The sequence below is a fragment of the Pipistrellus hanaki genome (assembly GCF_964339955.1).
Source record: "Pipistrellus hanaki genome assembly, chromosome: 19".
Lineage (NCBI taxonomy): Eukaryota > Metazoa > Chordata > Mammalia > Chiroptera > Vespertilionidae > Pipistrellus > Pipistrellus hanaki.
Genome location: NC_140521.1, coordinates 2,329,216 through 2,341,102, shown reverse-complemented (window position 1 = coordinate 2,341,102; position 11,887 = coordinate 2,329,216). Strand labels below are relative to the sequence as shown.

Genomic DNA, 11,887 nt, shown 5'->3' with positions numbered 1-11,887 from the left:
TGGTCGTTTTAATTTAAAAAAAAAATTTTTTTTTTTTAATCAGTGGTCTTTTAAAAAAAATATGTATTTTGTTGATTTTTTACAGAGAGGAAGGGAGAGAGATAGAAACATTGATGAGAAAGAAACATTAACCAGCTGCCTCCTGCATTGGGGATGTGCCCCCAACCAAGGTACATGCCCCTGACCGGAATTGAACCTAGGGACCCTTCAGTCCGCAGGCCAACACTCTATCCACGGGTGTTGTACATTGGTTAGAGCATTGGCAATGAACCAAGGGTCTAGGTTCGTACTAGTCAGAAGGGGTCAAGAGCAGGTACCTAAGTTGCAGGTTAGATCCCCGGCCCTGTTGGGGTGCATGTGCCAGGCAACCAATCAATGTGTCTCACATAGATGTTTTTCTCTCTTCCCCTCCCTCTCTCCCTCTTGGGTCAGTGCTCAACCACTGAGCCACACTGGCGGAGTAGTATCTCCTTTTTAAGCTGGTAGTGGGAATTAGGCACATTAAAAACACTGTGCCTGTTATCTATTACTGTGTAATGAACTACCCCAAACCAGTGGCTTCACTGCACATGTATTTTACACTCCAATCTGCTTTTTGGGCGGTTTTATCTGGGACAGCTGGTTTCTGCACCAGAGAATCGGCTGTGGTGGTGGAAGGCGGGGGGGCTAGGATCACCTAGAGCAGTGGTCGGCAAACTGCGGCACGCTAGCCACATGTGGCTCTTTGGCCTCTTGAGTTTTTAGCAAAGGCCAGCTTAGGAGTACCCTAATTGAGTAAATTATGATGTACCTCTCTGTATAGTTTAAGTTTAAAAAATTTGGCTCTCAAAAGAAATTTCAATCATCCTGTTGATATTTGGCTCTGTTGACTAATGAGTTTGCCGACCACTGACCTAGAGGCTCTCATGTTTGATGGTTGACGGTGGCCGTTAGCTAGGACCTTCGGAATGGCTGAAACACTGCCACATGGCCTTTCTCTGTGGTGAGATGGTGGCTGGATTCCGAGGGTAAGTATCCAGAGAGAACGAAAGCATCAGACAGTTGCTGAGTTTTCTTTTCGAACCTCACCTCAAGATCACGCAGTGTCGCCGAAACCGGTTTGGCTCAGTGGATAGAGCGTCGGCCTGCGGACTGAAAGGTCCTGGGTTCTATTCCAGTCAAGGGCATGTACCTTGGATGCAGGTACATCCCCAGTAGGGGGTGTGCAAGAGGCAACTGATCGATGATTCTCTCTCATCGATGTTTCTAACTCTCTATCCCTCTCTCTTCCTCTCTGTAAAAAATCAATAATATATATATATATATATTTTAAAAAAAGATCACGCAGTGTCTTCGGTGCCACATTGTGTTCTTCAGCTAGGAGTCACCAGGGCAGGCCTATGTTCAAGGGGAGGGGACTTAGACCCCACCTTTATATGGGAGGAGCGCTAAAAGAAGGTGTGAGCCTATTTTAAAATTGCCACAAATCACACGTTAAATCTCAAGGCAATTTATTATCGTGATATTGGCCTGGCCTGGAGCTAATTTCTTAGGCCCTCTGGCTTACCCTAGTTAGGATGTACTCTTCCACTAGGCTCTTGAATGTCGTGTGGAACCTTGTTACCTCTCTCTGAGTCTCAATTTGTGCTTGTGAAAGAAGACAATTACCGTATCACCTAGAAATAAAGGTAATAATTGACTAAAGGGGGGCATCTGTAAACCACATGCACCTGTGCTTGCAAAAACTTGTCTCATTGTAGCATTTTATAAAAAATATATGTACTTATTGAAGAAGTACATATATACATACAGAAGAGTATACAAATTCTAAGGGCTCATCTTTACATTTCCACAAGGCAAACTCACTCATGCAACCACAACCTCGATCAAGGGGGGGAAAAAAGTTCAAGAAGCTCTGCTCAGCCCTAACTGGTTTGGCTCAGTGGATAGAGCGTCAGCCTGAGGACTGAAGGGTCCTGAGTTCAGTTGTGATCAAGGGCACATGCCTGGGTTGCTGCCTGGATCGCCAGTTGAGGATGTGTGTGTGTGTGTGTGTGTGTGTGTGTGTGCGCGCGCAAGAGGCAGCTGATGGATGATTCTCCTCATTGATGTTTGTCACTCCCTTCCTCTCTGATATCAATACAAATATATTTAAAAAAATTAACATGTAGAAAATAGGGCAAAAATGCAAATTGCCTGATATTCTAATCCCGAGACACCCAACAATTTTTTCCCTTATGTTTTTAACATAAAACCTTCCAAGCATTTACATGTATGACACTAGCTAGGTTTTGCTCTTTCCACCAGACATCTCATGTGCTTTCCAGCTATATTTTACAAAGCACAGGAGAAAAGCATGTAAAAATGTCTCATCAACTCTCACCCTCTCCTGCTTTTAAAAGATGATCCCAAATTTAACATGGTAACGAGTGCATGTTAACCACACTTTAAGGGAAGGATTGAGAAGCTATCATCCTGGGGCCGTTTTAATTAGGGGGTTGCAGAACAACGCGCCCCCCACCTAGCCCAGACAGACAATCACCCACCCAGACAGTGCAACACTGCTAGAAGGGGGCGTGTCACCTGACGCACTGCGGCTGCGCGGAACTCCCAGGCGCCGCGTCCCTCACGCACGCCGCGTCGCCTAGGAGACGTGGGCGGGGCCGGCGCGAGATGCGCGGGAAACGCTGAACCTGCGCGAGATCCGCTCGCACGGGCGCCGGAAATTGGATGGCGTCCGCCGGCTCCCGCCCGGGCTTTCCTGAGGCGCTGCTCCCGAGGGCTGCACTTTCCCCAGGTACGAGTCCGGGTCCGAGGGTCCCCACCTTTCCTGAGGCTCAGCCTCTCGGGGGTAAGTCAGCACGTGCACGCCTCTCAGCACCGGGCCGGGTGGGTCCCGTGGCAGCAGGTAACGCCGGGTCCTGAGGTGCAGGTAGCGCCGCCGCCCGCCCCGGGGCCGGGAGGGGATGGAGGGGGCGTGGGGAGAGGCTCCCCGAGTCCGTCCTCGCCCGGCGCGGCGCTCGCGTCGTTCTGGCGGCTGCTGCTCGTCAGGGTCGCGGAGCCCGGACCTGACGCCGCTTCCCCCCGCGCGGGGCGCCCCTCGCGTGGCTCCGATGGGGGCGTGGGTGTGGGTGTGTCTCCAGGTCCCTGCGTAGCCGACCCCCTTTCTGAGCCCCGAGGCCGGGCGCCCACTTTGGGGTGGAGCCTCCCCTCCCGGGGCGAGGAGCGGGGCGAGGAGGGCTGCGCTCGGGCCGCCGGAGGCCGTCCCGGCTCCCCGCCGACCTCCGTGCGGGCGGACCGCGTTTGGGGCGTGAAGGGAGCGGGGACCCGGGGCCCTGTCCCCGCTGCACCGCCCAGCTGGGCGCCTCGGGCCCTTGGTTTCTGCATGGAAATGGCCACCCCTGTTGGGGCCGTTGGGTTGGGAAGCTGATGGGTAATGCCCCGGCCAGCGGGGCTGCGCGGGTGGGGGCCGGCCCGTGCCCCCGGAGGCTGCCGGTTCGGGTCCCGGGCAGGGCTCATACCGGGGTCTCGCGGGGTCACTCCCCAGTTGGGGGGTGGGGTGGGGTTGTCTCCGGGAAGGCAGCAGCCAAAGGATGCTTCTCTCTCTCTTTTTCTTTTACGGCCTCTCTCAAAAAATACACCCCCTCTATTTTCTTCTTTTTTCTTTCTTGTAGTTAGAAGAGATTTGATTCGTGAAGAATCTGCTCACTCAGAATAGTATATATCAAGCCACTGGTTGAATTCCCGTAAAATAAGAAAAGATTAAGCGGAGAATGGAGAGGAAGGTTGAGTCCAGGTGAGTGATGTGACTTGAAAAAAACAAAAATAACCGAAATGATGGCTCCCGCCGAGACTGGTTTGGCTCAATGGATAGAGCGTTGGCTTGGGGACTGAAGGGCCCCGGGTTCGATTCCTGTCAAGGGCATGTACCTTGGTTGCGGGCACATCCCCTGTAGGGGATGTGCAAGAGGCAGCTGATCGATGACTCTCTGTCATTGGTGTTTCTAACTCTCTTATCTTTCTCCCTTCCTCTCTGTACAAAAATCAATAAAATATATTAAAAAAAATGATGGCTCCGATGAAAGCGTGCAAATATTTTGTGTGTGAAAATAGTAAATGATTTAAAAAAAAAAAAAGTGTCCTTAATTCATGAATGGTGAGAAAGGAAGTTTGGATAAGGATTTTGTTGTTGTTGTTATTGTTCACTTTTTGGGTTTCTCATGCACCGGGTAGAGTATATAATGCACATCTCAGACCTCATGTTACAGCCAGGACCGATTTTGAGCGAGTGGAAATACCCTCGTTAACGTTTTGGTTTTGATTCATTTGTGGAGCCAGGCCCTGCCCGGGATGCTGGGGCCGCCCCAGGGAAGGAGACAGCCGGGGCCGCGTCCTCTAGGCGCCCGCGCCCAGGGAAGCGCTGCGGGGGGACAGGACCCTCCGCCTTCGCGGGGAGTCCTGGAGAAACAGTCCGACCTCCTGGCAGCGGGGTGGCGGGTTGGTGAAGGTCACTCTGGTTTCTGGCAAGCCCTCCACCGGGAGGGAGGTTGCGGTGGATGTCTGGCTGTATCCTGGTTGGACAGAGGCCTGGGAAGTAGCAAACTGACATTGACGCTGGCTGTGGGATGGCCCTGGTCACTGGCAGGCTGTCTCCTCACGCGTGGGTGGTCAGCTGTCGCCCTCAGGAGTTCTGTGGGGGCCGCCTGGATACTTTATAACCCGGATGATTATAAAGGCTCTGGCCATTGAGAGGGGACTGGACTTTTCTTGCATAAAGGGACCCGAATTAATGAACAAGTATGTTGGTGGATCTGGAAGAGCTGTTAAGAGCGTCCGCAAAGCAGGAATGGTAGCTCCTTCCACTCTTTTCTTTGATGAATTGGATGCATAACAGTTGAAAGGGGCGTGTGTGTGTGGTTTGAGTGTTTGCTCCAACTAACAGCCACCCGGCCAGGGCATTGGGAAGATAACTTTTTGAAACTACATTAACATCCTGTTCCTTATCAAACTAGCACCCACTTGTTTTTGTATCCATCCATGATTCTTACCTGAGTCAGTTATTACTACGATGGTTCCTAAATGATGTTTTTCTAATTCCCCTTAAGTTTATTTTTATTTTTATATGTTTTTATTGATTTCAGAGAGGAGGAAGGGAGAGGTAGAGAGAGAGGAAAAACATCAATAATGAAAGAGAATCATTGATTGGCTGCTTCCTGCACACCCTACACTGGGGATCGAGCCCAGCACCTTGGCATATGACGGGAACTTGAACCTGAACCATGACCTCCTGGTTTTCATAGGTCAACTCTCACCCACTGAGTCACGCTGGCTGGGCTCCTCTAAGTTTATTAGTAAGCACTCTATTGCAAAGTAAAGCTTTCCATTCTCTCACACATATTTACGTATTCATTTATTTATATCAGTATGGATTTATGAATTTCTTTTTCATTCGGTGTGTTTTCTATTACTGTTCGCATTGTCCCAGACTTGGCCAATGGGAGCTCTTTCAAGTGGTGCCTGTGTCTTTAACCAGTTAACTGCCTGGATATTTGGAATTGAATTAAAAAGGCCCGCCGTTTGGGTCTGTAGCTGCTTGTGGCATACAGGTGGTTAACATGCCCCCCGTCATTGTTTGAACACTTCTTTGTCTTCTGACTTAAAAAGGTATTCCAGGCTCATCTAATATTTCCCTTGACCTGAAAACATATCTCCAAGGAGTCCTGGTTCCTTTTAGTAGGAAATGGTACTTCATAAACAGTATTTAAGCTCTGTGCATGCTCATTGTTAATGGAATATCATTGCTTCCAAGTATTTCCTGCAGGTAGAGTTCTGCCATATATTTCTTTCTCCCCTGCCCCCCTCTCTTTTTTTTAGAAAAGCAAGCAAGAATTTATTGACTGCAGCAAAAACATACTTAGCGCAGTGAAACAAGAAAGGGCATAGGAGAAGCACCAGGAATGCCTAGGTTGGGCTGCTGTAGCTCACGGGGCAGTCAGAGACGGGTTCAAGGAGTTAGCCCTGGATGAGCTGCAGCTGCCTGTTGTTTGGAGATAGGTTCAAGGAGTTAGCCCTGGACGAGTTGCAGCTGCCCATTGCTCTCTGGCTGAAAGCCTCACGGGGTCCCTTAGACTTAGGCACATGTGTCAAACACAAGGCCCGCGGGCCAAATCCAGCCCGCCGGGCCTTGCAATGTGGCCCGCACCGCGCTGTCATCACTGCACTCTGCTGTCATTTTATGACATTGTCAGTTTATCACTGTTCAGTAAACCATTTGGCCCGCAATTTAGGCTGGATTTTAGATTTTGGCCCCTTCTCTGATTGAGTTCAACACCCCTAACTTAGAGGATAGGGGATATGCTACAGGGGAGTGGGGGAGGAGAAAAGAGAAAAGGGAATGGCACAGGGCCATACTCCCTGGAGGGGAGAGCACCTGCCACACATTTCTTAAAAATCATGAGTTCAGCCTTAGCCGGTTTGGCTCCGTGGATAGAGCATCAGCCTGTGGACTGAAGGGTCCAGTGTTAGATTCCAGTCAAGGGCACATGCCTGGGTTGTGGGCTTGATCCCCAGTGTGGGGCGTGCAGTAGGAAGCCGATGAATGATTCTCTCTCATCATTGATGTTTCTATCTCTCTCTTCCTTCCTCTCTGAAATCAATAAATATATATTAAAAACATTTTTAAAAAATCATGAGTTCATTCCAATAATGTAAACTCTTAATGTTTCTAAAGCAGGATTAAAAGTCAGAAATTTAGTGTCTAGTAAAAGTATGTGGTTTCATATTGTTGTAAAAGTCACATCTGAAAATCATTCCTAGTTGCTTTCTATATAAAAGAATGTTTCTAATTTATAAATGATTACTCTTAAAATGACATTGAGATGTTAGGACTCAAGACTCCAAGGGACCCTATAGCTCTGCAGTTTATGTCTAGAGCCTGCAGGCATTTCTGTCTCAGATTGGGCTGCTTGCTGTCCTTGAAGCATAGTTATTATCTGTCTGTCTCAAAGAGTTTATTTACATAGTTTCACTTATATGTATAAAGGTATTTGCATCACATGCAGAGAGAATTTGATTCTGTTCCCCCTTACTCCTCACATTTAAGGTCTGTTAGGGATGGTGCAGTTAAGAAACTTTACTCTCCAAAGATACTGTCCAGCAAGAAGTCTTCCGCCTCCCCGGGGATCCGGAGTGCGATTCCTCGTTCCAGCCATCCAGTGCAGGGTCACGCAGGCACCCAGAGGGGTCGATTAAAAGAACTGCGCATCAGGTGAGCATGCGAGTGGTCCCCTGCCTGTAGTGAATGTTCATTGTTCTCCCTTCCTGGTTAAGATAGAGGGACGAGCACTGGCTGGTTTGGCTCAGTGGATAGAGCATTGGCCTGGGGACTGAAGGGTCCTGGGTTCGATTCCAGTCCAAGGGCACATGCCAGGGTTGTGGGCTCAGTCCCCAGTGGAGGACATGCGGGAGGCAGCTGATCCATGATTCTGATCATTGATGTTTCGATCTCTCCCTCTTCCTCTTTGTAAATATAAATTTTAGTAAAAAAAAAAAAAAAAAAAAAATTTTGAGGGACGATTCTTATTCTATTTCATTTAGTTGAACACCTTCATGCCTGCGTTTCATGGCAGAATGTTCAGAAGGAAAAGAAATATTTAGGACTCAGCAGACATAAAACCTGTCATTGAGTGTTTTCATTCACGTTCTCTAGTTAGTACCCCACAATGTATAAGCTATTAAAAAAAAAAAAAAAAAAGTCTAAACATGGTCCAAGAAAAATGACTATTTTCTGTTACTCTTGATTAGCATCCATCCATTTATGCATTCAGTAACATTGGCCAGGTGCCCCCTGCACGCCCCCACTTTGCCAGTGTTATGCTAGATGCTGAGCAGTACAAGGCGAAGGAGGCATTCCTGGTCCCTTGGCCTCAGGAAAGCTTAAAAGCAGGGATGAGTGATAGACTGTTAAATAAGTCACAACAGCAGAGTGCGGGAAGAGCAGTGAAGGAGAGGATGTGGTACCAGAGACAGGTTCGTGTATCAGGGCCAGCCATGCTAGTGTAGCCAGCAGTAACTTCCTGCAGGAAGCGGAGTTTAAGCCAGCTCCTGAAGGATGATGTGAGAATGCACCAGATAAAGGGCAGGAGGAAGAAAAACATTCCCAACTCGACCTGGAGGCTAACTGGCCGAGACATAAAACTGTGTGTGTGTGCGCGCGCGCACGTGTGTGTGTGTGTGTGTGTGTGTGTGTGTGTGTGCGCGCGCGGCCCAGTCCCTGCTCTCAGGAGCTCACAGTAGAGGCAGAGAGAGGCCCCTGCAAATCCATGACTGTGATTTGGTGTCATCGTGTTCCAGAATAGAGTGCTGAGAGTACAAAGCTGTCACCCTGTTTGGGCTGAGGAAGGTCCAAGAAGGGTTCACATAGGAGCAGGCATTGAAGGTGAGCCTTGATGGGTAGGTGGGCATTTGCCAGGCTTTTTAGGGAGGAGGAATAATACAAACAAAAGCATTGTTATGTACTTCCTTTTCCTCAACCCTGAAGTCTTTAAATATACATATGTATGTTTATTCCAAAAAGGAAGGAGAAGGAGGGAGAAATAGAAACATCAGCGATAAGAGAGAGTCATTGCTCGGCTGCCTCCTGCACGCCTCACATTGGGGTCGAGCCCCCCTGGGAATCAAACCGTGACCTGCTCGTTCAAAGGTTGATGCTTAACCACTAAGTCACACCGGCTGGGCTAAAATCTTCCTTGACAAAATAATTTATACTAAAAGTATTTTTTAAAAATATGCCTGATTTTAGCTTTATAAATCTGTCCCATCCTATGCTCTGTTTGATGCAAGATTAGCTATGATTCACCTTTTGACTCACTCACACTAGCATCTCTCCCTCTGGGACCTTAAAGTTTCCCTCTCCTTTCCAGACAGCAGATGAAATAGGCCAAAAGGAGTTTTAAAATGTGCATCTTTCTTTTCATCTTCCAGATGTGTGGCCAGGAAGTTCTTATATTTGTGGATTCGAAAAACTTTTGGAAGAGTATTTCCCTCTAAAGCCAGGTAGGTAGTATTAGCTCGGAACGCCATTCTGGGCTTTGTTTTTGTAGTGAGCCCACTCCTAACGCCTGTTATGGCACACGTAACATTCCTTCCCCACCCCTCCTCAGCCTCCAGCAGGCATATAATGAAATGGTAATTTAATACCTGTTAGTTTGGCTGAATGAGGGTCTGAAGGAACCAGAAAGTAAACCAGCTCAGCTAATAGCCTCTGGGAAAAAAGTATTTGCCCAGAGTAAGTGAGCTCTTTTTAGGGCACTGGGAATCGAACTGTGATCTCCGGGTTCATAGGTTGATGCTCAACCACATAACTTTTATTAACATTCCTCACATGCCACCTCATTGCTCCTTTTTTGTCTGTGTATGTGCCCTGACTGGGAATTGAACATGCAACCTTGTGTTCATGTTTTGGTATACAGGACAATGCTCCTACCAACTGAGATATACTGTCCAGGGCTCAAAAATATTTTTTAGTCTGGTGCATGAAAACAAAATTGAGAATGATTCTCAATTCAATATGGTATCTGAAAAGTCAGATTTTTATTTTACTTTAATGCTTTTAGTTGATAAGATCTATAGTATATGGTTTTGATCTGAAAAAAGTTAAATGTCTATTTTTAACCTATTTTGGTGTTATCAAATAATGAGCCACACTTTACTATGCAAAAGCAATGGTAAAATGAAACCGTGACTCTGTACTAGAGATCAGCTTTAAAATCCTTATGTCCACCTGATTTTTCCGTTGCCCTAGGTGTTACTATAAGCAAAGGGTGCTCCGGAAGGTCTTTGAAGAATGGAAAGGAGAGTGGTGGGTTTCCCAGCGGGAGTGGAAGCTCTGTGTTCGAGCAGACTGTTACTACAGGTCAGATTTCATTTATGTGACTTCAAGTTTAGTGATGCACTTTATCAGCAAACTAGTGCACGGATTCGTGCACTGATGGAGGGGTTCCTCGGCCTGGCCTGAGCCCTCTTGCAATGCAGGACCCCTTGGGGAATGTTGGTCTGCTGGTTTTGGCCCAGTCCCTTCAGGCCAGGCTGAGGGACCCCACTGGTGCATGAATCTGTGCACTGGGCCTCTAGTATGCATATAAGATCTTTGGTTAATCTTTTCCCGCCCCTTCCCTCCTCCCTCCTTCCCTCTGAGATTCATCAGTCTATTCCGTGTTTCCATGCCTGTGCGTTGAGAGTCTGCCACCTGGTGGTCAGTGGGTGTCATAGTTACCAGTTGAATGGTTGAAGTTGCTTAGGCTTTTATATATATAGATTCCTTGGCATGTTTATGGTCAAACAGAGACAAGTTCTGAATCTTTCTATTTTTCTTCATATTATTTTAAAGTCAGCAAGATCCAAATCCTATATTAAACTCAAGCACATGTGCACATTAGCACGCACATGAGGGACAGTTCTCTAAGTCAAATAACCATTATGTGCTGCTCAGGCTAGTTATTTGAATAAAGTTTTCTGCTTGACTTTCACTTATATATAATTTCTTATTCTGAGAATATTCTGTTCTTTAACATAAGTTGCTTTAATTTATACTGATTATAGAAGAAAATATATGTCCAATACGTAAATCTGACACATTATGCATTTAAAATGGTGTTCCCTCTTGTCCTCGGGCTTGCTCACATGACCCAGAAAAGAAGGAACAATGGTCTGTACCAGAAGGCCATGGCCACAGGCAGGCACACCACCTGCCCCGATGCGTAGTAGAGACCCTTGCCATTAGGACACTTCTGAAGCGAGTGTCTTCCCTGCCTGTGTGCTTCCCAAGCTCTATCCACTGAGCCAAACCAGCTAGGGCTGATTAACATATTTTTGATAAACATAAAATAATTCTAAAAAGCTGGTATAGTATGAAAAATCAAGTCTAAGGAAATAGCGTAGTGAAAATATGGAGGGACTGACAGTTTGAATGTGTCCACTCTTATGTATTGAGAAGGAAAAGAAAGAAAATGTCATTGACCAAGTTTTAGTGTAGAGAAGTAATTTTTATATACTGTGGATATAAAGGTGTTTCTCAGTGGATAGAGTGTCGGTCTGCAGACTGAAGGGTCCAGGGTTCGATTTTGGTCAAGGGCACATGCCTTGATTTTGGGCTCGATTCCCAGTAGGGAGCATGCAGGAGGCAGCCGATCAACAATTCTCTACCATTGTTGATGTTTCCATCTCTCCCTCTCTTCCTCTCTGAAATCAATAAAAATAAAATTTTTAAAAATAATATTTATTTTAAGAAAGATGATTAAAATATGACTTCATTTTAAATATCGTGGCTTTGTGGATGCTGACGGTGAAGTTATTCTCAGAAAAGTTGGGCTATTTGTCTTCAGTGACACTGTGAAGTGTGGAGGGCAATACTGTCAAGGACAGTAGTGTTCACTGTGATCGTAGGCCATGAAAGTTTAGCTCAGGATGAAGACAGGGCTTTTTTTTTGTATCGGAAATGTCCATGGTGATTTCTCCTGAATACAGACTAAGCCTATCAACGAGGAATTGTTTCTTGTAAAGAAACGCCATTTCCTTTTTTGGCTCCTCAGGTATTACCTGTACAGCCTGATGTTCCAGACCTGGCAGACCTACGTGCATCAGCAGCAGGGCATGAGGGCCAAGTATACGAGAGCCGAGAATTATGGTGAGAAACGGAAGTGCATGTCTAAAGGAAATGCTGAGATTGGCTTTTATTTTTCTTTTATGGAGACTTTATTTTTTGGGAGCAGTTTTAGATTCACAGCAAAATTGAGGGGAAGGTACAGTGATTACCCAACTACATTCTGTCCCTACATATTCAGTTTCCCCCCATTTGTAAATATTTTCTCCCACTTGGGGTTTGACTTTTCATTCTCTTAACTCTATCCTT

The 11,887-nt window shown here is 46.7% G+C and overlaps 1 protein-coding gene across 4 annotated transcripts in view; it reads left to right on the top strand.

The window, feature by feature from the left end:
• The first annotated feature begins 2,076 nt into the window (after positions 1-2,076).
• SFI1 (SFI1 centrin binding protein) overlaps positions 2,077-11,887 on the top strand; it is a 30,596-nt gene continuing 20,785 nt past the window's right edge. The window contains exons 1-6 of one of the 4 annotated variants that reach the window (XM_084867634.1): positions 2,077-2,776; positions 3,654-3,775; positions 7,082-7,246; positions 8,962-9,033; positions 9,782-9,892; positions 11,568-11,662. In XM_084867634.1, the coding sequence (XP_084723760.1) occupies positions 3,753-3,775; positions 7,082-7,246; positions 8,962-9,033; positions 9,782-9,892; positions 11,568-11,662 (466 nt within the window). In that variant the 5' untranslated portion in view covers positions 2,077-2,776; positions 3,654-3,752. The remainder of the gene's footprint in view (positions 2,777-3,653; positions 3,776-7,081; positions 7,247-8,961; positions 9,034-9,781; positions 9,893-11,567; positions 11,663-11,887) is intronic. The other 3 variants (XM_084867633.1, XR_014793484.1, XM_084867635.1) reach the window with 3 other exon arrangements.